The sequence below is a fragment of the Octodon degus genome, unplaced genomic scaffold (genome assembly GCF_000260255.1).
Source record: "Octodon degus isolate 3935 unplaced genomic scaffold, OctDeg1.0 scaffold00058, whole genome shotgun sequence".
Lineage (NCBI taxonomy): Eukaryota > Metazoa > Chordata > Mammalia > Rodentia > Octodontidae > Octodon > Octodon degus.
This window is the reverse complement of record NW_004524634.1, coordinates 4,394,368-4,420,559: the sequence shown is the minus strand read 5'-3', so window position 1 is coordinate 4,420,559 and position 26,192 is coordinate 4,394,368. Positions and strand designations below refer to the sequence as shown.

Here is a 26,192-nt window from a genome sequence, read left to right as displayed (position 1 = left end):
AAAAAAAAAAAAAAGAACACACAGGGCTGGGGTTTTCAGACTTACTCTTCTGGTCCCAAACTATTATTCTGCGGAAAGACAAGTGAGGTCCAGGGAATGCACTTTCCCTAGATCCTTTAGAACCAGTGCTCAGACTGTTAAGTCTTGGATCCCAAGGCAGCTCCGTGAAGAGTTCAGGAAGTCCCCAGAAAGCTGTAGTTCAGTGCTTGGGGAGAAGAATCATCTTGTAGCCTAGTGCTGGAGACCAAAGCCAGGCTTTGGAAGACCTTTACTCTGCTTTAGGAACATTTGCACAAAGATGAGCATAACTGGAGACTGTAGCTCTCATTTGCTGCTATCATATGGTCTAATTTGTGTTCCTTTGGGTTTACCTCTCTGCCTGCTGGGAGCCCTGTCCAGCCATTCTCTATAAAACAATCTTACAAAGGCCTGTTGCCACTCATATTTTATTGAGGAAGTGGGTCAGTGGGTCAGGAGAGGGTGCTGACTGCTGTGAATGAGCAAAACCCAGCAAGTGAGAGAGGCAGATGGGCAGGCTCCATGGCCAGCAAAGGGCCTAAAGTGTGTCACCTGTCTTCCCTGGGATCTCTCAGATGATGTGGGGGGCCCCTCAAGGAAGGTAGGCAGGAAGGAACAGGGGGTTCCAGCCCAGAAGTGAGAGGAACGCTCATCTGGGGCATGAAGGGACAGTCATGGCTAATCACCAAGTATCTAGCCCAGCTCCTTTAGGTTTCCGGAAGACTTCAGTGTTCCCCTGGGGAAACTAGAAATGGAGATCAATGGAGATCACTGGCCCATTTTAACAGGCCCCAGGAAGACTTGAGCATCCTAAACTAAGGACCACAGCCTATCATCCCAAAAGTCTCCGCCTGATTGCTAGAACCCTCAGTGGGAAGAAGGTGTAAGAAAGGGCAACCATTTCCTCCTGAGGAAGGCAGAGGTCTCTTCTACACCCCATGGGGACTACTGTGCCAGGGCCTGAGAGACAAGGCACGAGGTACAGAGATTCTGGAGTCCAGTGAAGGGGTTAATCTCCACTTCCCCTGATGCCCAAACAGTGGGAATGGGGGAAAGGTACTCTGAGGCCGCAGACCCTCCTTCCTGGCTCTACCCTCTGGCTCATGGGCAGGCCGTCACCCAACGAGCTACAGCTGTGGCAAGTGTGAGGCAGGGAAGGTGAAGTGCCACACCTCCCATCTCCACTTCAATGAAACTGGTGTGGTGTGAAATATGCCACTTTGTTACCCCTTCAAAATAAATCAATAACCAGTTAAGAGGGGAGAAGCCTCTGGTGGACAGGTAAGTGTGGACTAAGAATACTGTTAGGCCCAGACCCTGGTTCCAACCGCTCACATCTAGGAGTAAACTCAAGGGAGGCCAGCTCTGAAAGGCTCAGTGATGGCACAGAGCCTGAGCCAACTCAGCAGCAGTGCTCAGGGCATGAGGTCTGTGGGGGATGTGGAGCCTAGGATGCAGCCCTCATCTTACGTTCTGGCAGAGTGCTGGAAGGTGGAAAGCAGGCAATGGGAGTAGGGAGTTCCTTCCAAGCCTCTTCTCTGGGGGGAAAGGGCCTCCTTTTCCAGCAGGATCTTGGGCAAGGCCCCTTCCAGGGAGGGCAACATCACACATCAGTCATCTCATCCCCGAGTTCTGCATCTTCTGGCTCTCCTTCCTCTTCCTCTTCTTCCTCCTCCTCAGAGGTCACATTAGGTTCATCAGCCTCTGCCAGGCATTTAGGGCAGGAACAGACAAACAGATAGTTCTCCCTGCAGTTGGGGAGGATGATGAGGGTCAAGTCAGGCAGCAATGGGATGGAGGACCCCTGAGCCCAGCTGCCCAACCATGTCCCCAGCTGGCACCTGAGGATTTTATGGCGGCTGTGGCGGCTGCGCTCTCGCTGACAGCAGTCTAAGTAGCTGATACAGATTTCCTGCAGGGCAGAGGAGAAATGGGGGCAGGGGGAGGGGTCTCATATTATGATAGACTGGATTAGACTAAGTAGATGGGTACCTTCCATTGGATAGGATAAGGGCTTCCCTAACAACTGTTCTAGCCCCAACCACTATCTAATTCCTGGGAGCCAGGCCTGAGCTTCAGGCTGAGCTACCCCAATTCATTTCTCATGGTTTCATCAGGCAGGCACTATGAGGTTTCCACAACCAGTGTCAGAAACAGAGGGAAGACTATAGGAAGCTTCAGGCCACAGAGAAAGCCAGTCAGTGGCCACGGTCTGCAGCCAGACTCAGAGGTTATCTTGGTGTGATTCTACTTGTTCTGTGCATTGCTTTCATAACCAGGACATCCAAACATAACCAGCTCCCCACAGACCAAGCATGAAGAACTACCTCCCGTGTTCTTAGATCTGTTGGTCAAAGGGTGGCTGGGGACAGGAACCTAGGCACAAACCTTGTCCCTCAAACACTGCTCTTCAGCTTTCTGAAGTTGGTTCTTGAAGTAGGGTGGGATTAGAACATACTGATGGACAAACACTCAGGACCTAAGAAGTGTGAGAAACCTCCAAGATCCTGACTTCAAGAGGCTCTAGTCACTACTGCTCCTAATCTCCGGGGAGAACTGACCAGGCCCACTGTCCACCCCAATCCCTGCAGCCCTAGGCCCTCTCACCTCTCCTGGGCTAATATCCTCCAGGGCGGTGACATGCAAAAGGAAGTTGTTTTCTGGGAAGGAAGTCTCTGCATTGGGGACACAGCTGTGGTTGCCTGGGTCATAAGAGGCAAGTAATGAGTTTGGTGTTTTATTTTGTTTTTTGACTTTTTGAAACAAGGTCTCACTATGCAGTTCAGGCTGGCCTTGAGCTCACTTTGTAGCCCTGGCTGGTCTCAAATTCACAACCATTCTCCTGCCTCAGCCTCCTGAGTCCTGGGATTATAGGCATGCACCACCATACCCAGCCAATAACAAGTATTACTAAAATAATAACAACAACCTCAATTCTGCAGAGCACTGAGTCCCTTTCTTTTCTGTTCTCAGAATCCTGGCAGGGCTGAGTGGGTATCAGATCCCAGGTTTTCAGCCTCCCCATCCAGCGCTCTTTCCTGAAGACCACAGCACACAGGCAAAAATGCACTCACACATTACTGCCCGTTCCAACCTCCCAAGACTGGCCAATCATTCTCAGTTATGTTCTTACTGTCTCATTAAGAGAGGACAGGGTTCTGAAAGGCTGCCCACATCACACAACCCAGCACAGTCCTGTCTGCTACTGGACAAAAGATAATGGCTAACTTGGCCCACTGAGAATGCTCTTTAGAGCCTGGCAGGAGGGATGTGCAGTGAGAAAACCGAGGGCTAAGAGGCTGAGACATGATAAAGGCAGTTATTAGAGCTAGCGCTGGCCCTCCCTGTCAGGTGCTGACGAGACTGGCCTTCTTGCCTGTGCTCCCTCTCCCTGGCACCCTGCAGGCCTCCTGGACTCTCTGAATGCATCCCTAACACATCCCCCTAGGCAGTGATGGAGCAAAGCCCAAATTTTCCTTTGTGATATGCCAATCTCTGTGTCCACCTTAGATAGGGCCTGGCACACCGTAAGCTTTCATAGGTAAGCATCTATTAAAGCATAAGCAGATGACTAGGGGTGTAGCTTGGTGGCAGAACACTTACATAGTACATGTTTGGCTCTGGGTTACAACCCTAGCACCACACACACACATACAAAAAAACTACAAGCAATTGAATAAATAAATGGTAAACAAATAGCCACCTAAGGGAATCCCCAAAGAAGCTCAGGCCTAACCCCATTCACAGATTCCAGCCAGCCAGCCTAGAAGGCCCATCCGAGAAAAATGAACTGTGGCTATGAGGCTACCCAGCAAGGGCCCAGTCCACCCCACCCTCACCCCCGCTCCCACCCCATGCCATGACTCACAGCAGCTCTGAAGCACAAAGAGGCCAGACCCTTCACAGTTAAGGAACTCGCCGGTAGCTGTAAAATAGTAATATACTTATACGGTTGTACCCATTTTATAGGTAAAAGGAAATGAGGCTGACGAAGAAAGGCACCAGCTCCACTGTCCTGCCACCCCACCACACTAACATATGCAGCCCTACCACTTTACCGAAACTGCTTCTCTGAAGCACAAGCTTGCTCTTCTGTCTGCAACATCACCCTATTTGTCCGGCACTCCCCCTCCTCCCAGGATGGAGCCTCTGGATCTCTGGGCCATTTCTCAAGCATGTGTCCTATGGACAGAGCTGAAGCTGCCCATAGGTACAAAGGGATGACTTTCCCCACCATTAACTCAATGCTTCCTGGGAACGACTGTGCTCACCATCTGTCTGGGGGAAGAAGGGTGTCCAAAGGGGGGTGAGGCTATGATCCCATGTTACCAACCTGCCTCGATGTCCTTGTACAGCTGGTCAATGAAGGCATCCAGCTGCTCGCGGTCCTGAGGCTTCAGCTCTAGAGCATCACAGGCATGGACCCACTGGCTCAGGGAGCTGGGGTTCCCAGGCGGCCCATGTTTGGAGAAAAGCCCCAAATGACAGGGCAAGTTAAGCCCAGGTGAAGAGGCTCCCACCCCACCCCAGTTCTTTCTTCAAGCTGGGGTCCCAATTCTCCAATAGACCAAAGTTCTCAAAAGCAAATTCCTGAGACTGGGTTCCCCCTACCATAACCAGCTCAGCACCCTGGCCAAAGTCAACCCCACCCCAGGCTTGAAAGAACACGTGGCTCCCTGAGGGACAATCTAATAGCTCTAGAACATTCTCTCCTAACCTGGTCCCAATTCCTTGGCCATTGGTCCCAACAAGAGCAAAGAGAGACCTGAATCCATCTGGAGTGAACCACTGCAGAGAAAAAGAGAAGAGCTGAGCACTGGGATTACAATCACTTGCTTTCTGTCTGCTATGGCTCTGTTCAGGAAAACTCACAAGCATCTGCCCCATCCTGACTTGAAAAGACCAAGCCAGCTTTGTCTTAGCTGCCTCAGGAGACACAGACCGAGTTGCTCCTGGGGAACGGGGTGACCAGGAGGTGGTTGCCCAAGCCTTTCCACACTCACCTGGCTAAGTGCTTCCTCATAGAGGGCCTCCGTGAAGAGTCTCCGTAGAAGTTCTAGCTGGCCCTGGTGAATCAGAAGTAGGGAAAAACCTGTATCCCTGGGGATATCCCCTTAGCATCCAGGTAGGGCCCAGAAGACCAGGGAGGGAAAAAAAGCCCATTCTGCAGACCGATCTTTTGCCTGGAGTCAAAAGGAAGGCCCCAGAGTCCTTTCCTCCAAAGGGCTTTGGCAGTCTGCTGGCCTTCAACCCAGGATAATGAATCTAAGCCTTCTCCTTGTTTTCTAGCACTTGTACCAGCGAGGCCCGGGCAGGTTGGCTTAGGACATTTGATCTCACTACCTCTCTTGGGCCTCCTGACCTGGTCTCCAAACTAACTCAGTTCTTCCTTTTCTTCTGAATTCAGTACAGGGGGGCCACCCCAGAAGCATTCCTTCCCTACAGCTGCCTCTGCCATCAGGCAGCTCCATATGGAAATGTGCTGTCCTCACTACAAATCTCTACTCTGGGAACAGGCACAGGCAGCCTTCTCATTGCCAGCATAACTGACTTCTCTGCTGCTGCCCTCTGACAGGAGTCTTGTCTTCTCAGTCAATATAAGGAAAATTCGTAGGGTAGGGTATCCGCCTCTCCTCTGTTACTACCCCACTCTCCCATTTCCCAATTTTAGGTCTACAGTACATCATGAAGTTAAATGTAAGGAATGTAAGTCCTTGATCAATTCGGGGGGCCCAGGTTCTAATCCCTATCTGTATTTTGGAAGAGATAAAATGTAGACCTCCCCAGAAGTAGCCACAGTCATCCCACATTATTAGGGAGGAGTAAGAGGTGGAGACAGGTCATACAAGAAGACTAACCTTGAATTTGTCCCCCAGGAGTTTATGGACAATTTCCTCTTCTTCATTGGCTGTTTTGTTACAGAACTGGGAGAAGAGTCTGATCCAACGGTCCTTATCCTTGGCCTTAGAGGACAAATGTACTTAAGGGTCTTGGACACTCATCTCCTTAATAGCCCTCTCATCTATGCAGGCCAGACAGCCTGTTTCTAAAGCCCTTGTCATCAGGGAACAACCAGCACACGCGAGCTTCTAGGGCCTTGCCTCTGCCTGAGATTCCCACCTCATGCTGCCCAAACCCAACCATGGCTCCAGCTGGAGCCAAACTAGACAACTCAATACACCTGGAAATGGGAAACTAGGCTGAGGAACCACAACATTAAATAGAAGATTAGAATAGCTTCTCTTGGGTCCACAAGATAGGTCAGTGGACTAAGCCTAAGTGCCTGCTTTGGCAAGCACTGGGACCGGGTTCAATTCCCTGTCCTGGATGCTCCACCAGCCCCGACCCCAGGGTGCGTTGAGCTGTTGACAGTCTGGGTGTGGTGGCACACACCTGTAATCCCAGAAGCTGAAAATAGGAAGATCACTATGAGTCAGAGCTCGTAGTGAGACCTGTACCAACTACATAAATGAGAAAAAAAAAATAGCTTCTCTCACTTTATGAAAGAGAAAGAATCATGCCAGCACTCAGGAGGCTGAGGCAGGAGGATCATTGTGAGTTTAAGACCAGCCTGGGCTACAAAATGAGTTCAAGTCCACCCTGAGCTGCACAACGAGACCCTGTCTCAAAAAGACAAAAAAAAAAAAAAAAAAAAAAAAAGAGAGAGAGAGAAAGAGAGAAATAATCCTGTAGAAGTGGAATTTATAAATCAAATGCTGCATGACAGACACATCTTTCTATAAATATAAGATTATCTATAAAATGAGCCCTGACCACCCACACCTGACTCATGCCGAGCTAAGACTGTATACAGCAAGCATCTCTCCATTGGACAGCCCAGGAGTAACTGCGGCCAAGGTGGGGCTCTGAAGTAAGGCTGAGAGCCAAGGTTAAGCAGGCCAGTCGTGTCCCTGGGAGGCTCCCATGGACTCACCTGCTTCACTGTGGCCACCATTCGGGCCATCAGCATAATGCTCGCAGTCTCAGGTGGGTAGTGAATACTCCTAGGGAAAGAAAAAAGTTTGGCCTTGAAATTCCCTCCCAATAGCTGAGCTCTGGGAAGCCCAGTCTGACTGCTACTGAGAAACTGCTACTTCCATCAATCACTAAAAGGAGCAGGACTTAAGGAAACTTTGCCTATGGGCTCTTTCTGGATGGTGAAAATCACTGAAGGTGGTGGAACTGAGAGCCCAGATTAAAGGCAGAGCATTGGGTGATGTGCTTTCTATTTAACCCTAAGAATGAAGGAAATATCTGTAGGATGCTAATAAGAAAGTTGGCAACATATGCTAAGCCTAGGTAAGTAGGCGGGAGGAAAAGATAAAGAAAAGAGGAAGAGACCTACCTCCATGCCTCCTGCAACTTATTCAGAGGATGCAGGGGGTCGTCCTGAGAGGGGCCTGGGCACAAGACCTGGTGGTATTGCTCCGCAGCTGCCAGCCGACATTCTGCACTGCAGTACATCACCTATTAGAAGGGGTAGAGGTCAGTGCCCTAGGATCTGGCCATGGGGCGAAGACATCAACGCAGCCATCCCATGAGACACTCACCTACCCCAACTACACCTCTAAGCAGGAACTCGGGAATTATGAGATAAGAAAACAGAGGGTGCTTCGAGGGGATGTGGGAGGGCACCTAACCCAGACTTGTAAAACTACAGAAAGAGAATTTTTCAGGTCTAGAGGAAAGCCCCTGCCCCCTAAAAAAGGCAAGCTCCCACCAAGCCCATTTACTAGACAATGGAACTGGAACAAGGAGGATGGAACAAACAATTACTGAGTTCTCTCAATGTCTTAGCCTACATCAGGGATCTTGAGGGCTATGACCAGGTCTGTGTGGGCCCCATCTCCCCAGTGAGGGCTTTGACTCAGGCCTCCCTCACCCACCCCTTTCAGGAACATTCCCCTGGGACGCTCACCCGGCAGTGGGGGCAGTTCTGGTGGAGGTCCTTCCGCACAGTACACAGCTCTGGGTGAGGGAGAACCTGGCCTGGTTTCCCAGTCAGCCGCTGGGCATTCTCCTCTGCCTTCTCCAGAGCCCGGAGGCAATGGTCACAGGCTAAGGGTGAGAGGCAGACACAATGTAAGTGTCCCAAGAGCTAGGCCTTATCTCTCCTCTCATGGTAGTATTCCCCCTTCCACCTTTCCAACTAGAATAGTGCCTGACACAAAGTAGGTGCTCCAGATGTTTGAGAGTGAATGAATGACTACTTTAATGGGAGTAGATAATAAATTTCCCATGCATCCAAAACTAAATGACGCCTCTTCCTTTCAAGAATCCTGGCACCTCCTAACTCCTCCTGTTTCTCAATCAGACTCAAGTATGTGGGGCTCTCAGTTCTGTCTGAGACAGTCCTCCCTGAGGGAGCATATCAGTGGAGCCTGTCACTGCAAGGACACGGCCCCAACGCCTGAGAGTGGACAGAGTGTGATTCTCGCAGTTCTTCAGGGGAAGAAAGCATTTTCTCCAAACACCCAGAGACCCATCCCAGAGACATCAGGTAGTACAGATGTATGCAGCTGTCTTCCATACACAGAAGTGGCAGGGCTCAGCAGCCTTGTGGAATAGGTGAGACACTCACCTCTGTAGCGATAAAGTGCATTCCAGAGAAACTGTGCAGCCACCAGGGGCCTTTCTACAAAGATAGTCTCTCCCTTCCGGATGAGTTTTGTGGCAAACAGTCCCTTTCCCTAAACAGGAAAAAAAAAAAAAAAAAAGGAATAGGGTGGTCATAAGAAGGGACAGAAGACAGATCTCCAAGAACTCCTCGGAAGGCCACCCAGACTCACACCACATGCCTTCCTCTTAGCAGGGGCCTCTGCCTCCAAGGGTTCAGAGTGGATGCTCTGCAACCTCCATAACTTCCCACCCTGGAAAGGTGGCTTGGGCCTTCTTTCAGATGCACCTTTCAGACATTTTGGACGTTGGCAGCAGAAGGAGCTGCAAGAGCAGCTCAGGCCATTCAGAGAATGCTTCGAATGGCTAGAAGGCCTAAGATCCCGGCAGGCTGATGCCTCTGTAACAGGAGCTGGTAACAACAGGACAGCCAACCCCAAAGAAGAGAAACCCTACACTTGTGGGGAAGTAAGCAAGATTGGAGAATAGCCTTCTTCCTTGGTCGGCAAGGTGTAGCATCTATGGTGGCACAGCACCTGGCACCCAAACAAGTAAGCAAGGGTTGCACTAAAAGGATTGGGCTAATGCTCACACCAGCCCTAAAGTTAATTTGCTGTGAACCTGTGAGCCAATCAGTTCACTTCTTTACACCATTTCCCACATGAGAAGTACAGTAACACCTATCAGGTAGTTTCCAGGATATGGAGATACAGCACAAGACATCTCATGAGCTCTAGCTTTTTGCTACTCAGTTTGAGGTGCATGACTAGCAACAAGAGTATCACCAGGGACAACTGAATCTTAGGTCCTTCCCCAGACTTGCTGAATCAGAGTCTGGATCTTAACAAGATGCCCAGAAGCTTCCTAAGCATGTTAAAATTTGGGAAGCATTGGTCTAACATCCTCTCTCCCTCTCCCTCTCCCTGTCTTCTCTCTCAGGTATACAACACTGTACACATCACAATGAGCAATGAGTAAACAATCTCTCAACTGCTGTCTCTCAACTGCAACAGACTCAGAGCTGGCTTCCGGACCCAGGCAGTTACTGGCCCTGCTGGCACTTAATTCTCCTGCTCACTTAGGGAAGACAGTGCCCCTGCCAACATGGGGCTGCCAAAACAGAGACAAGAAAAACGCTTAACACAGCAGTAAAGATGCCCTGTCACTCTGACCTCCTAAGGAGTGCTTCCTCTCAGCGCTGGTGCTTTGGCAGGGTGGGCCCCTACAAAACCCAGAGCAGAAAAGCTGTATAAACTAGGCCAGGGGCAACCCATGGGCTAGAAAAGCTCAATCCTGTGAACAACTCTAATAGGAGAATGGGACGGGTGAAATAAAACTAGGGCAAAGCCACAAATGCACCTTGACTGACCTCCTGGAAGCGCCACCCCCACATTTTGTGGCCTCCAAGATGGCACAATGAAAATTTCAAATCTCAGTACTAGATAAATATAGATCTCTTTTTCCCCTCTTCTGGAAGAATAAACTGAGAAAATATTCAGTAATCAAAACAAAAGGGGTAGGGTGGGGCTGGGGATAGGGCTGGAGCAAGAAGTAGAACATAACAAGCATGAGGCCCTGGATTCAACCCCCAGTACTAAACAGGAAAAAACCAGAAAAGAATCAGAGTTGTTCCTTTTATAAATCCACTCATCCCCTAAAACAAAAGAGTATTTCAAAAACCACAGATCTTATTTATGTCAAGAAGTATGACTGAGTGTGGTCTTGCATGCCTGTAATCCCAGCACTTGGGAAGATGAGGCAGCAGATTGCTGTGAGTCTGAGGCCAGCCTGGGCTACAAGCAAGACCCTATCTCAAAAAAAAAAAAAAAAAAGATGAACAGCACTGATGGAAAAGAAGAAAAAAACATACAAACATATTTCTAATTTGACAAAAAAGAAAAAAATTACAAAACTCTAAGACTATGTAATAATGCCCCCGTGACACTGGTGACTGAACCCAGATCCTTCACACTAAACTATATCCCCTGCCTTTTATTATTCTGAAAGAGGACTGCACTAAATTGCTAAATTGTCTAGGCTACGCTTGAACTTGTGATCCTCCTGCCTCGACCTCCCAAAGTGTTGGGACTACAGGCGTTCAACCATGCTCAGCTGCATGAGGTTTGCTTGTCTGTCTGTCTGTCTGCTTATTTATTTACTTTTAGTATTTCAAAACAGGGTCTATGCAACCCAGGCTGGCCTCAAATTTGTTCCAATCCTTTTGTCCCAGCCTCCCAAATGCTGGGATTATAGGAATGTGCTGCCATGCCTGGGTTCCATGTAGTACATTTTAAAGTCTTAATTAAGTGGTTTTCTAGAAAAAATACAAATGACCAAAATAATTCTAAAGAAAGAAAGCCCAGACAAACTAATAAAGCAGGCTAAGCTCTAGCTAGTGTACACCATAAAGGTATTCCAGTAGTTCACAGGATCTACTCGGGTTTCCGACCCAATTGGTCCAGTCCCTAGGGAACCAGTTGATACATATTTGAAAATCATTCCAGCCAATAGATGCAGAAGCAATAAAATGCTGAAGAAAAACAAAACAAAACAACTACTCCAAAATGATGCCCTTGTCTGTATGTTTTTATAGGACAGTTCTTTCAAAGTTTCAAGCAATAAATAATTAATAATTTTACTCTAAATCAAATACTACCTTCAGGTGGTAACCTGAAAATGGCACAAAGAAATAAATCACAAATAATCTCATTCGATGAATACATATGCAAAAGCCCACAATAATCTATCTTATTACCAGCTCATGCATGTATACGATTTTCTCCAACAGCAATTAGATATAGGGCCAGCAAGATTGCTCAGAAGTCTAAAGCACCTACTTAGGCAAGAGTGCAGGGACCAGTTGGATCCCAGGCACCACATGCTGTGCCAACCCCACCCCCAGGGTGGGCTGAGCCAGTCACAAAAAAAAAAAAAAAAAAAGCAACTAGATGTAGACATGGAGGGGGCAACTTTTGTTTGCTTGATTTTGTATTTTGGTGGTACTGGGGACAAAACCCAGAAGCACTCTACCATTGAACTACATCCCCTGCCCTTTTCATTTTTTTATTTTGAGACAGGTTCTTACTAAATCTCTAAATTGTCCAGGATGGCTCCAAATTGCAACTTTCTGGCCTCATCCTTCCAAGTAGGTGTGGTTACAGGCATGTGCCACTGCTGGTATCTTGATAAAAGTCTGGGACAGGACAACTGGGTAAGAGGAGTGGCTGAAGTGAGAAGGAACAAGTAAAGAAGGAGGGGGCTAAGTAAGAGATGAGAGAAGATAAAGATAAAGATGAAATATTATGGGGTCAGAGAGATGGCTCAGTAGAATAAGCGCTTCCCTGGCTAGCACAAGGGCCTGAGTTCAATCCCTGGTTACACACACACAAAAAAACAAACAACAACAAAAAAAAAAAACCCACAAAGTAAGGAGTGATATAATGGAGATGTATCAAACTGCTAGCCCCTGAGGAGCATTAGAGGCTCTGGGTGGAGATGGAGATTGCAGCAGCTAAGGAGATCAAAGATGTAGAACAGCCATTTCCCCTGGAGGAAGAGTACTCCAGATGCCTCCAGAGCAGGAGAGCACAAAGGAAGCCTATAGTTGGAAACTAGATCAATACAAAGATGCTGACAGCAGAAGACAGATGACTTGAGAGTTAGCATCTTGGGCAAGGACTAAGAATACACACAGACACTACTAATTCTTAAACCTCACAGTTACCTAACCCAGCCCAGAGAACAAAGCAATACCATTTTGTACATGTTAATTGACAAAGTAGGAAAGAAAATAATGCCAGAGAGAACAAAGGATATCTTCACAGAATTTAAATGCCAAGATCCCAGGAATCAAAAATAAGACACAACATAAAGGATCCTTAAACACCTGGTCATGGTGGCACCTATAATCCCAGGGGATGCTCAGGTAGGAAGATGGCCATGCACTGGGTACCAGCCTAGGCTACATAGTGAGTTCAAAGCCAACCTGAACTACTACATAGCAAGACCCTGTCTCAAAACAAACAAAAGAATATATAAAAAAAAGAGGGGCTGGAGAGATGGCTCAGTGGTCTAAAGCACCTACTTGAAACAAGCTTGGCAAAGCACAGGGACTGCGGTTCGATCCCCAGCACCACATGCCAGCCAGACCCGCCCCCTGGTGGGCTGAGCTGGCCACACACACACACAATAAATAAATGTAATAAATAAAAATAAATAAATATTTAAAAAAAAAAAAAAGAATTAGACCTCCCAAAGACCCAATAAAAAAATGGGGAACTGGGCCAGTGAGATAGCTTAGCAAACTAAATACTGCTTAGGCAAGTGCAAGGGGCCAGGGTTCAACCGCCAGTGTGCCGGCCCTGACCCCAGGCTCACTGAGCCAGTGTCCAAGTCCAGGCATGGTGGAGCATGTCTGTAATCCCAGCGCTGGGGAGGCTAAAAACAGAAGGATCACTACAAGTCTGAGTTTGAGCTGCATAGTGAAACCTTGTACAAAATACATTAAAAAAAGGGCAATCTTCTCAGAATTACAAATGACCAATAAATATATTAAGAAATGCTCATCACTAGTCATCAGATAAATGCAAATTAAAACTACACTAAGATACCACCTTACTCCTGAAATGAAAGGCTATCATCAAATTATTCAGTAACAAATGTTGTTGAGAATGTTGAGGAAAAGGAACACTTCTATACTGTTGGTGGGACTGGAACCTTGTACAACCACTATGGAAATCAGTGTGGAGATTCCTCAAAAATCTAAAAATAGAAATTTCATTTGACCCAGCTATCTCTCTTCCAAAAGAATGAGAATCATCATATTACAGCGACATACATATACCCTTGTTTATGACAGCATAATTTATAATAGCTAGACTTTGAAAACAGCATATATATCCATCAACTGATGAATGGATAAAAAGATTGTGGTATTTATTCATAATGGAGTACTACACTGACATAAAGACAAAGCATTTGTAGGTAGTGGATGCAACATGAAAACATAAAGCTAACCGAAGTCAGACACAGAATCTCAAATATCACACAGTTTCTCTCATATGAGAAACACTCCACCATATATTACTAGTTGTGGGGCGGGGGAGAAGAGGGAGAAAGGGAGGAGACAGAGACAGACAAATAGGAAGCAGAAAGAAGTTCAAATACTTCTCCAAGTTACAAATTCCAATGTTTTAAAGATATTTCAATATATATGTTGGGCGGGATTATAGCTCAGCAGCACAGCACCTGCCTGGCATGCATAAGGTTGAGTTTAACTCCCAACACAAAAAAAAAAAAAAAAAACCAAAAACAAGAATTCTTTCACTTGCAAGAATTCTTTGCTTGCAAGTAAGCAAGTAAGCAGAAGTTTTAAAGCCAGGTGTGATGGTCCACGCTCCTAATCTCAGTACTAGGGAGACTGAGGCAGGAGGATCATTGAGAACTCAAGACCAGCCTGGGCTACAAAGTGAGCTCAAGACCGGCCTGAACTGCTTAGCGAGACCCTGTCTCAAAAAGACAAAAAGTAAAGAAATAATATATATGCTAATTTTTTATATTACTAGTTTATCTTAGTTCTTTAAAAGAAAGTTTTGTGTTCTTTTTTGTAAGAATCTTTTTGGTTTAAATCTTTTACTATTTTTCACGTCTTCTACTCTTGAGAGCTTGTCTGCTGGTTCCAGCAGCTGAGCGCAGCTACTTGATTACCCCTGACCAAGGAAACAGGGGCGGTCTTCCTCCTCCCAGCGCGAGCAGCCAACGAGGGAGGAAAGGCGATGACAGAGGTTGCAGCCAGTTCGTCCTTACATCCTGTTTTTTACTCTGAGTGGGATTAAGTGATTTTTATCTTTAGTTTACTTCGATTCACTCTGTATTTTCTTCTACAACGAACTTCTACAACATAGTAAAAACGAAATCCTGTCATTGCTGCTTAAAAGCCCTCAAATGCTCGCCTGGCACTTGGGGTCTCACCCAACTTCCTTAGCGCTTCAAGACCCTTCATAAGGTCCAGGTCACTCCGCACCCTACCACCCATATCGCACACAAAAGGTCCCCGAAGACCCCTGATTTTCTACAGCTGAGGTCTCTCCGCCCAGGACGTCCCCATCAACCGCTCGCGGGTCCCGGCAGCAATGCCTTCAGCCCGGCCCAGGAGGCCTAAAGCCCCCAGATCCGCCTAAAGCAGCCACAAGGGGCTGCGGGCAGGGGAACGAGGTTCCGCGCGAACGGGGCGCGCACTGAAATTCTGGAGACGGGAATCTAGCGTGAGACAGCGGTAGCAGCCGGAGCATGGAGACAGGGGACTGGACTACGAGCAGGGGCCGGGCCAAGCGGTACAAGAACCTCCACGCGTAAATCCCCCGGGCTGTCTCCAAGCCCTCACGAGCCCGGCCTCCAGGAGGGATCCGACCTGGCCTCACCTTGGCGCTGCTCACGAATCGAACTTCCACTGCAACCCGGGCCGAACCCGCCACGCCCACGCAGAAGGAGAACGCCTCGCACATGGAGGCCGCCATCTTGGGCACGCCCCCGCCTTCTGACCCTTGACCCCGCCTCAACCCGGGAAGCTCCGCCCTAGGCCACGCCCCCTGGTGCGTGCCTGGGGACGGTGGAGACTTGCGCTCGGGGGCGCTGGAATTTCCGTTCCGTGGTTCATAGACTAGCTGTAACTGGGCTTGCTTTTGTGCTGTCAGAGCTCTGCCGCTTTGTGCCTGCCAGCCTGCGTGGCCCAATAGCGGAGTCTATGTATGTGTAGTTTTGATGTAAGAGTCTGAATTCACGTTTGTGTCTACTGTGCCCTACCTACCAAGTGGCTTGCTAACTGAGAAATCCCTCTCTGGACAGGGCCGAAGGATAGAACCCTGAAAGGCAGTTATAGTCTGATACAAGATTTCCTTTCTTTCTCCATAAACCCACCGCAGTGGGGCAGACTGTCCTAGAAAAGCCTGAGCGAGACGCTGGACGGGTGTCTAACTCAGATTCTTCAGGGGCTTAGCGACTTTTGCCACCTTGTGTAACGGAAAGATCGATCCAGAGTCAACCTTAAGTCAAGTCTAAGGACCTCTTAAATTGGATGTAAAAGTGATTGTTCTCAGAACAGGAGAGACGTGTGTCCCCATGTTTAGCACCTCCAAAAGCTGCCAACCATGGGCCTATAGCATTTGTCCCCACAGCGAAGCCTGACTACTATATTTCCTTGATTTCCTGTTCCTTAAAAACAAACGTGTTGTCTGCACCTGCTGTGGTCTCATGGTGGCATTTGGGGATTGGGTAGTCAGTAATAGGTAACTGGTCTATTGATTAAAAAAAAAGTGACAGGTATAGTTGGCATGCCTGAAATCCCAAGAGTCTGGAAGCCTGAAGCAGGATGATCCTAAGATTGAGGCTTAGGCATCTTAACAAGCTCCTGCCTCAAAATTTAAAAAATAGAATAAATGAGGGCTGAACATGTGATCACATATTTCAATGTGAAGACCCTACATTTAATCCCCAATACCACAAAAAATAAATACAAGTGACCCAATTTTTTTCTCAAGCTGGCAGATGCAGCTGGATTTCTTTGATTAATAGAACTGATTTTGGATCCTGCCTTGAGATGGCCTTCCCTGAAGATGAGACAGAAAAGCATTCTTTGTTGTTGCTTTATGTATGTATTTTGTATTTTGTACAGGATCTCACTACGCAGCTCCGACTCTTAGTCATCCTGTTTTCAGCCTCCCCAGCACTGGGATTAAAAGTGTGTGCCACCACACCGACTCGGTCTCCAGCTCAGTGTGACCCGGGGTGGGGCCAGATATGCTGGACCAGGGATGGAACCTCAGTCTCTGCCCTTGCCTAAGCAGGTGTTAGTCCACTAAGCTATCTCACCAGCCTTCTTTTTTTTTTTTTTTTTTTAGACAAGTTCTCACTATGTAGTTCAGACTGGGCTTGGGCTCAATATGTAGCCTAGACTGGCCTCAAAGTAATCCTCCTGCCTCAGCTTCCAGGATTACAGGCATGTACCACCATGCCCAGCAAGAGAAGCATTCTTATGGCTGGACGCTGGCTCCCCTCAAACTCCTTTCCTACCCAGGAAACCACCCCCTTAGGTCCAGGTTGTTTTCCAAGGCCTCCTTGGCTCCTTGCCTTTCCTCCCCCACCCTCAGAAAGCTGCCGGAGAGTAGCTAGGAACCTGGCTTCTTACACCAGGAGGCAAAGCCAGCCTCCTTCCATCACCACCCCACCTCTTTCACTCTGCATCCCTAGTCATTATTGAATAAATAGTCTAAACATGAAGGTTGTTGGCTTCACCAGAGCAGGATATGAGCAGGCTCCCTGGAAACTGAGCAGATTTCTGGGAAGGAAAGGCAGCCACGAGTCAGGATTTGTAGGGGACCTGGCATGGAAGCGACCTAAGTATTTTGTGAAAATAAAGCAATGTTCTGACAAAATGGACTCAGAATTCTCTATTCTACATAATGAGGAGGAGGAAGTGGAGGCAGGTAGCTGGAGAATAAAAGATGGTCAGGATGGCATGTTGCTCGGGGAGAAGCTGAGCACCTTCTGAGAGGGGTAACAGTTCAGGCAAATGAAGAAAATGTTAGGCAACTGTGAAGAGAAGCAGGCTATGCAGTCTGCCCTTCCTCTTCTTTTTTGCTCTCTACTCCACCATCTCCGGTGAGGAAGATTCTGCTAGGCCTAGGCACTGATTAAATGAAGCCCTTTCTCCTCCATGGCAGGCTGGGAAAAGATGGATTAACCAACCCCTGCAAAGCTAGGGCTGATAAAGGTATCACTCCCTCAGTTGGGGAAACCTAAAAGCCTTAGCCATTACTGCACATTTATCACTGAACCTAGCACAGTGTGAATGCTTTACAGATGTTATGTCATCTTGGAGACGTCTAAGTTATCAATATACCCTTTACACAAATGAAGGGAAATGGCTCAGAAGTTCAGCGATTTGGTCAAGGACAAAGCTGACAGCCAAAGTCCATGCCTCTGCCCATTATATTATTCCTGTTCCCAGGGTTGATATAGAAAAGGGAACCCACGCTGGGCATGGTGGCCCACACCTGTAATCCCAGCACTCTGGAGGCTGAAGCAGGAGGATCGTTTCAAGTTTGAGACCAACAAAGCCAGCCTGAATTGCATAGTGAGATCCTGTGTCAAAAAGAGCAATAAAAAAAGAGAGAAAGAAAAGGGAGCCCTGCTTGACAGTTTAAATTCCTTTGGTGCCCTCTGGCCTTGAGGAGGCTCTTTGTTGAGTAGTGGTCCAGTGGGTGCCCTCAGGAAGAACCAGCCCAGAAAGTAGGGCCTCAAAGTCCACAGCTGTCTGCTCCTGACTCAGCGTCTTCACTGTGAATGCTGCTGTCGGAGCTGCTGGAGGGCTCATCTGGGGAGGCAGCCACAGCAGACAGGGCTGGAAGTTTCAGCTTTTGCTGTTTCTGATACTTGACTCTGCGGTTCTGGAACCAGATCCTCACCTATAATCCAGAACAGAGGGCAGACATCAGAATGTGACCAGCAAATCTCCTATTTCCCCACAGAGGTTACCTCTTGCTACCTGGCTACCTCTTGGTACCTTGCTACCAGTTGCTCCTCCTGCTATAGGAAACACTCCTCCAAAAGGCTTCAATCACCATGCATCCACCCCAGTGTTTACTTCATGGAATTCTATGATGTGTGGACACCATCCCGGGTGTTAGTTATACAATGGTGAGCAATAGAGACATAGTCTCTGTCCTCATGGAACTCACAATCAAGTAGAAGGAGACTGGCGACAAAGGAGCCAAATAAACCAAGTGTGGTGGTACATCCCTATAACCCCATAACTCTGAGAGCCTGAGGCAGGCTTTCAAGTTCAGGCCCAGCTTAGGCAATTTAGCAAGACCCTGACTCAAAATATAAAGGGTTGGTGATGTATCTCAGCTAGAAGGTCTTAGGAGAATGGGCTGGGCTTAGAGGTGGTATGTCAAACCATGGGAATAGATGAGACTAGTCCTAGCGTTTGATGTCCCAAAAGAAAGAAGCCTTTAAAAACAGAAGTGACTGTAGGGACTTAAAGTTTAACATATCAATACTTGATGGAAAATACCTGTTTCATGTTATGTCTAAGATGTTTGATATTCAGATAGGGAGGTTAAGCTCAACTGCCTATGTTATAGGGTAATAATAATAAGCTTCTCTTCTGGAGGGTTAACAACCTAAGTTTGCAGATCAAAAATTAGAGAAAAAGAAGGGCTGCAATGACAGCCATTATTTTGGCCCTAGCCTTTCAAGGTCAGTGAGGACATAGGAGAACCTGTACTGTAACATCATGTAACTCAGTTGTGTCCCTAATTTTCTGATCAAGGAAGTTTTGGGGCCACAGAGGAAAGTGATTGATGATGTAGAGTGTGCCTAAGGAGAGTCACATGGAGAGAAAACAATCTCTCAGGCTTTCACAGAGAGCAAATTGGTCAAGCAATGGCTGTGACTCATCCACATGGCTGACACTGACAAAGGATCTACAAACTGCAGTACAGGGTTTCAGGCTAAATTCTGAGGGGATTTGACTGACCTTATCAGATACAAAAATTACATTTCTTATTATGTAGGACTTGTTTTATTTTGGTCTTAACCATCCAGCAGAAAAGTATGAAAACAAAGTATAAAAAGTAAAGCCATATTAATATGCTGAGCTGAAAAAGGCTCAAGTCAACAATTTCTGACATTGCCAGTCCCATGGAAAACCCACTACTATTATGGACTACTGGACTATATTGGAATATTTTGCTGAATTCACGCACCTATAATATTTAAATGACTATGGAATACCCTTCTCTGACAAAACTAAACAAAAAAAGGGGATACAAATGAACCACCATTTTGTATCTGTATATTCAAAATAGGTCAAATATACAGCTATTTTCTCTTAATTCAATGAATAGAAAGATTTGTTCTAATAGTGTTTGTGGACAGGATATCATGTCTGCATCTTGTACTATGAATAACCACTAAGACAACAATATGCAATGTACTACTTATTGAAACTGTCCTACTAATCGGTTTTGAAACTGTCTCACTGCTTTTTGTTTCTCAATAAAATTATAAAAAAGAAACAAAACAGAAGTGATCAGAGAGCTGGAAGGAAACCCCAGAAGGTGTTTCAGGAAGGAAGAAGGGGTCAGCTGTAATGAGAGCTGCTGCAGAGTGATGTAGCTGGGGAAGGAAAGCATTTGTTAGCCTTCTCAAAATGGAGCTTGGGCTGGGGAGATAGCTCAAGGGTATAAGCGCCTGCCTGGGCAAGCCTAACGTCCTGAGTTCAATCCCCAGTACCCCCAAAAAACAAAAAACTTTTTAACCACTACAAAGACAACAATATGCAATGTATTATTGAAACTGTCCTACTAATCGGTTTTGACACTGTCTCATTGCTATTTGTCAATAAAATTATTTTTTAAAAAATGGAGGTCACCAAAAAGCTACAACTCTTGTTGCACAGGTCCTGCTTTACCTTGGTCTTAACCATCCAGTAGAAAAGTATGAAGATGAAATATAGGAAGTAAAGCCATGTTGTTATGTTGAGCTGTGGGGGACTCAGGTCAATAATTTCTGACATTGCCAGTGAAACAGAAGACCCAATGCTATTATGGGCTACTGGACTCTTCTAGAATATTTTGCTGAGTTTACACACCTATAATATTCAACAACAGAACTTAAAAAAATTGGGGTATAACTATGAATGTCCATTTTGTATCTGTGTATTCAAAGTGGTTGGGATAGATATATAGTTGCATTCTCTTAATGAATAGAATGATTTTTTCTAATGGTGTTTGTAAGTAGGATCACAAGTCTGCAACTTGTACAGCAATTAACCACTAAGAAGAATAGATGCAGTGTATTATTTGTTGAAACTGTACTTTCGATTTGATTTGAAACTGTCTCATTGCTATATGTTTATCAATAAAACTTTGAAAAGAAAAAAAATGGAGGTCACTGGAGAATTTGCTGTGACGATTTGAAGAATGGGAGGGAAAGTGTCTATTGGAACGAGTTAAGGAACGAATGGGAGGTGAAGACATGGAGGGAGGAAATGAATGCAGTGAATTCGAGATTTGCCCATAGGAGAGAATGACACCAGGGTTGGAGAATAGCCTGGGCTATGTAGTGAGTTCATGGGGTGGGAGGGGGGTGTCATGGGAATAATTATTATTTTTTAAAAGTCTCTTGACTATCTGCTTGATTTTGTTCCTTATTTAGCATGGAAATACCTTCTTTATCATAAAGTTCTAGATCAATATTGCATGTTACCCCCATTATGTCAGTTCAAATGGACTACTTCTCTCATTACCTAAGGAATAAAGAAAGTTATTTATTTAATTTATTTTGGCAGAATAGGGGATTGAACTCAGGCCCTTGTGCATGCCAGGGAAGCTCTTATTCCACTGAGCCATCTCCCCAGCCAAAATTGGAATAAAGAAAGTTAGTCCTGTCTCCTGGAGAGCTGGCACCCAGGAAGAAGGCCTGCGTCTCCTTCCCAACTTCCACTTAGGGCTCTCCAGAGGTGTGTGTCCCCAGCTCTGCAGGAGTCCTCACCCCCACCTGGTTCTCTGTAAGGTGGAGCCGGGCTGCCAGCTGGGCTCTCTTCTTTCCCACAAGATTGTGTTGTTTTGCAAACACTTTCTCCAACTCTTCCAGCTGCTCCAAGTTAAACATAGTTCGAACTCTCCTTTGGTGTCGCTCTGTGTCCTGAAGGCCCTCGGTAGGGGCCCAGTCTAGGGGTCCGCAGAGGCCTGAGCACTGAGGCAGTTCCCATCCTAAAGAGCAACCGGCAGAGGAAGGTCAGTCAGCAGCCACCTGGACCCCTTTTGGAGGACAGAGGCCTCCAGTGCCCTGCCTTCCTCTTGACCCAGTAATGATAAGGCACAGTGGAAAAAGCTGCAGAAATAACTAAAAGCAAAGGTAAAAGGAGGGGAAATGCTGAGACACCTTCTCCCTGCACTATTCTCCAGCTGAGCGACTGGACTTCTGACCCCTAATAGGAGTTCTCAAGGCTTCTCTTTCCTTGCCCTCCTCTTTTTCATTAGCAACCTCCAGGGCTACCCCCTTTTCATTCATTCAGCAGCCTCTTTTCGAATGTCTGCTATTCGGCGAGCATAATTACAGCACACAACAAATTCCTGTGTCCATGGAGCTTACATCTTGGAAGTGGGGAAACAGAAAGTGAACAAAGTAAATAGGTCCAACATTTACCATATCAGAGAGCAGAACGTGCTAAGAAGGGAAAAAGCAGAGAAGGGAGGATGGGATGAGAGGTTGCATGAGGGGGGCGGTTTGCATCTTCAGACCTGGTGACCACCTTACTGGGGTGGCATTTGAACAGTATCACTATGTACAGCTTGTTCTTTGCACCCAGCTGAGAAGTGAGTGGAGTATGAAATTCCTTGTACTTTCTGCAGGCCAGTTCTTCGTGCTGTCTGTCTGGAGGGAGAGATCCTCTTTTCTAAGAGACACAGAAGTTCAATTTTGTTCATCAAGCTATGGACCAGGGGAGATGCATTAGCCAGGGGGAAGTTCCTGAGTCAGAATATGAAGGAGATAAAGGAATGGGCTATATGGGAGTCGGTCTATGTCTGTGAGCTGGACTTCCTCGTGCAAAATAGTGATACTGCTATCACCACCTACTATCTACCTCCAGATGTTATGGGATTTAAAACCATGCCAGAGTCAAACATGGTGACTCAGGCCAGTAATTCCCCCCAATTTAGGAGGCTGAGGCAGGAGGGTCACTGTGAATTCAAGGCCAGCCTCCACTATATAGTGAGACCCTGTCTCAAAAACAAAAAAAAGGCTGGCCAAATAGCTCAACAGATTAAAGTACCTGCAAACAGGCAGAGGGTCCAGGGGTTCGATCCCCGGGCCCTGCTGTGCTGGCCCCACCCCCTGGAGAATGCTGAGACAGCAATTGAGGCTGGGCATGGTGCCATGCACCTATAATCCCAGCTCTTGGGAGGCTGTAAACAGGCAGATTACTATGAGTCTAATCTAGTAGTGAGACCCTGAATACCCTGTAGACCCCCTCCTAAAATACAACATATCCCCAAGATCATTGTAAACTGCATGAATTGCTAATATGTACCAATAAAATTAAAAATTCTTTTTCTAAAAAAATCTGTATCTAAGGGCCTGCGAGATAGCTCAGGGGACTGCTTAGGCAAGCTCAGGGATCAGGGTTCCATCCCTGGCATCACACACTGCATCAGCCCCGCCCTCGGGCGCACTGAGCCTGCCAGAATGGCACACACCTGCAATCCCATCCCTGGGGAGGCTGAAAACAGGAGGATGGCTGTGAGTCTGAGCTGCGTAGTGAGACCCTACACCAAATACATAAAAAAAAAATCTGGGCTGGGGAGATGACTCAGTAGAATAAGCGTTTCCGCACTTCCAAGATGACTCAGTAGAAGAGCTTGCTTCCCTGGCAAGCTCAAGGTCTGAGTTCAATTCCCGGTTCTGCCAAAAAAATTAAAAATTAAAAAAAAATCTGTATCTATATAGATAGATAGGTATATTCTATACATGTATACAACAACCCAAGAGAAAAGTGCACTGGGGGAAGAGAAAAATTCTTTCCAGATGGATTCTAGATCTGGGAAAAAATAAACTGGATTTGTATAGAGAAAAATTTCAAGCAGGGCACAGGGACACACACCTGTAACCCTCGCATCCTAGGAGGCTGAAGAAACGGGACTGCAAGTGCAAACCCAACCCAGGTAGACCTTGTCTAATAAAGAGGACTGAAAGTAGTTGAAGTAGCTCAGTTTGAAGGCTCAGGGTTCAGTTTAAAAACAAAACAAAACAAAAAAACAAAACAAAACAAAAAAAAAAAACGAACTAAAAAGAAAGGAAAGAAAAATTCCAAATGGAGCAAGTATTTAAGTGTGTTGGGTGTTTTTTTTGTTGTTGTTGTTGTTTTGTTTTTTTGTTTTTTTGGCTTGGCTGTTTTGGTACCAGGAGTGGAACTCAGGACCTTGCGCTTGCCAGACAGGCACTGTGCCACTGAGAATTATATCCCCAGCCCATATGTCTTTAAATGCAAAAAAGTATATTCACATAACTCAAAAGAGACCAGGAGAGGATTCTTTCATGACCTTAAAGTGGGAAGGCTCTTCCCAAGCTCGATATTAGATATACCAATTCATTCATAAAAAAGATTAATAGATTTAAATCCCAGCTACTCTGGAGGTTGAGGCAGGAGAGTTTCAAGTTCTGCTTCCTAGCCTAGGAAACTTAGGAAAAACTTGTCTTAAAATTAAAAAATAAATAAAGGTCTGTTTCAAAGAGATAGCTCTGTCAAGCACAAGGACCCGAGTTAGGTCCCCAGTACTGTATGCTGTATAGCCCTGGGGGTGCACACCTGTAATCTCAGCACTGGGGAGGCTGAGACAGGAAGATCACTATGAGTCTGAGCTGCATAACAAGACCCTGTACCAAAAAACAAAAAAAGGAGCCAGGGAGATGGCTCGGTGGAATAAGCGCTTCCCTGGCAAGCACAGGGCCTGAGTTCTATCCCCGGTTCCACAAAAAAAAAAAAAAAAAAAAAAAGTTGAGTGAAACACTGTTGGTTGTGGGGAAAGCAGCCACTCTTACCCACAGCAGAGACAAGTGCAGAGCTGCTGTAAACTCTGCAGGGGACAATCTGGTAAAACTGTGAGTGCATATGCTTTAGCCCAACAATTCCAGCTATTCAGGAATATTCTGTGTGCAGGGTCATTCGCTGTAGCACTGTGTAGACTGTAAAAGCAAGTGAGAAACAATCAATGCTATCTGACTGATTAGCTTACATTCTTACCATGGATTTCATTGTGGTTGTAAAAGAAGCTCTCTGTAGACTAGAAACACCTAAAACATGGTCAAAGTGAAAAGTGTAAGGTGGGCGCAATGGCACATGCCCGTAACCCCAGCACTTGGGAAGCTAAAGAAGGATCACTGTGAGTTCGAGGCCAGCCTGGGTGGGCTACACAGTGAGTTTAAGGGCAATCTAAACTGCATAGTATGTCCTTGTCTCACAAAAGACAGAAAGAAAGATGGAAAATAGAAAGAAAGAGAGAGAGAGAGAGAGAGAGAGAGAGAGAGAGAGAGAGAGAGAGAGAAAAGGAAAGGAAAGGAAAGAAAGGTATAAAGTGCAGTGTGTAAAAAAAGATAATTTAAAAAGTGCAGTGTGTATGGTATGCGCAGGGCCAGGAAAGAAAAAAATAGATGTATGTGGTTCATACTTAGGTATTAAACTGCATAAAAGGGCCGGTGAAATAGCTCAATGGACTAAGCGCCTGCTTAGGCAAGCCCAGGAACCTAGGTTCGATCCCTCCAACACATGCAGCGCCAGTCTCTCCCCTCCACCCCAGGCATGCTGAGCCAGGGAATAAGTACGGGTGAAGTGGCACACGCCCTTGTAATTCTAACACGGGGGGGGGGGGCTGAAAACTGGAGGCTCACTAAGGGTCCGAGCTGCATAGTGAGGCCCTTGTATCATGCACCAAATAAATAAGCATAAAATACCTCCCTTAGTGAGTGACTAGGGGACAGGGTGAGAGAGGAAACGATATTTTGAAGCTCTTGGACTGTTGGAATGTAAAACTCACGCAAAAAGTAAATGAAAATGAGACAAGTGGAACAAAAATGAGTAATTTGCGATTCAGCCTTAAGTGTTCAAAGAGCTCAGAAGTGGTTTGGAGGGGTGAGCACAGCTCCCAGGCCCTGAGCTCAAGTCTGGACAGGGCTGGGGGTGGGGCGCTGGTGCACTGCGGGAGGGCTGAGAACATGCAGGACGGGGAGACGGAGGGCCAGAGCAGGAACCAGGCAAAACTCCGTTGCAATGATCTTGGTATGGAAGTTAAGGCTTGAACTAACTTTGTTTCTTTTTTCATCGTGGGAACATAAGCAACCCTGAACTACCCAGCCTCATGTGGCAAAAGCTTGCGCAGATTCATGCTAGAGGACTGCAGTACTCCAAGTTGTTAGGTGCGGTCCCAAGCGCTCGCCAGCTAGCAGGCTCCGCACGCTCCAGGGCGGAACCCAAGTCCGCAGACACGAGCGGGCCAGACAGTTGCGCGCCTCGGGACTGTACAGGACCGCGCAGTGGCGCGCACCGCCGCGCTGGGAATGGGTCGCGAACTCGGGACAGAGCAGTTTTGGGGGCAGCGTCTGAGTCTCCAAGCCTTACCCTCAAAGACCTGTTGGGCGGGGATGCGGAGACGCAGGCAGCGCGCGTCCCCTGCGGCCCTTGTATCCCCTGTCCGGCTCCGGGCTCCTTCTCAGCAAGACCGTGCCTCAGTTTCCACGGCCAGGCCCGCAGTCGTGGGGACCTGCCCTCTCCAGCCACGCGTGGTTCTCCGACGCCGGCCCCCCCGGGCCCCACCCTTCCCCGTCTTACCTGTGGCGCCGACGCCCGCGAGGCCGCCGAAGGGAGCGGCGTGGAGCCGGGGGACCGCGCACTGCGGGAGCCGCGCGTGGGCGCCCACGCTCATGGGGGCGGGCGGCCAGGAGGCCACGCAGGCCCAGGGCAGGACCGGGCCGGGCCACCACCAGGGCGCAGACCACAG

The 26,192-nt window shown here is 47.2% G+C and overlaps 2 protein-coding genes across 2 annotated transcripts; both read right to left on the bottom strand.

The window, feature by feature from the left end:
* Window positions 1-18: 18 nt before the first annotated feature.
* Smyd5 (SMYD family member 5) lies at window positions 19-15,172 on the bottom strand. The gene is made up of 13 exons (XM_004634088.2): window positions 15,054-15,172; window positions 8,600-8,708; window positions 7,937-8,076; window positions 7,364-7,485; window positions 6,953-7,022; window positions 5,877-5,981; window positions 5,022-5,084; window positions 4,736-4,806; window positions 4,352-4,458; window positions 3,887-3,943; window positions 2,626-2,720; window positions 1,860-1,930; window positions 19-1,766 (listed from the first exon to the last, which is right to left on the bottom strand). The coding sequence occupies exons 1-13, from the start codon at window positions 15,147-15,149 to the stop codon at window positions 1,622-1,624; spliced, it is 1,251 nt and encodes a 416-aa protein (XP_004634145.1). The 5' UTR covers window positions 15,150-15,172; the 3' UTR covers window positions 19-1,621.
* Window positions 15,173-17,927: 2,755 nt separating this feature from the next.
* Noto (notochord homeobox) lies at window positions 17,928-26,117 on the bottom strand. The gene is made up of 3 exons (XM_004634161.1): window positions 26,024-26,117; window positions 21,196-21,410; window positions 17,928-18,095 (listed from the first exon to the last, which is right to left on the bottom strand). Exons 1-3 carry the CDS (start codon window positions 26,115-26,117, stop codon window positions 17,928-17,930), a joined length of 477 nt encoding a protein of 158 aa, XP_004634218.1.
* Window positions 26,118-26,192: the final 75 nt, after the last annotated feature.

Excerpts from the sequence above, each read along its gene's own strand:
- Smyd5 (XM_004634088.2), bottom strand. The coding sequence starts at position 15,149 with ATGGCGGCCTCCATGTGCGAGGCGTTCTCCTTCTGCGTGGGCGTGGCG. Across the intron at positions 4,807-5,021 it reads ATGAGGAAGCACTTAGCCAG|TGGTTCACTCCAGATGGATT; the intron begins GTGAGTGTGGAA and ends TTTTCTCTGCAG. Across the intron at positions 1,767-1,859 it reads AGCCGCCATAAAATCCTCAG|GGAGAACTATCTGTTTGTCT; the intron begins GTGCCAGCTGGG and ends CCCCAACTGCAG.
- Noto (XM_004634161.1), bottom strand. The coding sequence starts at position 26,117 with ATGAGCGTGGGCGCCCACGCGCGGCTCCCGCAGTGCGCGGTCCCCCGG. Across the intron at positions 21,411-26,023 it reads CGCGGGCGTCGGCGCCACAG|GATGGGAACTGCCTCAGTGC; the intron begins GTAAGACGGGGA and ends GTTGCTCTTTAG. Across the intron at positions 18,096-21,195 it reads TCCACCTTACAGAGAACCAG|GTGAGGATCTGGTTCCAGAA; the intron begins GTGGGGGTGAGG and ends TCTGGATTATAG.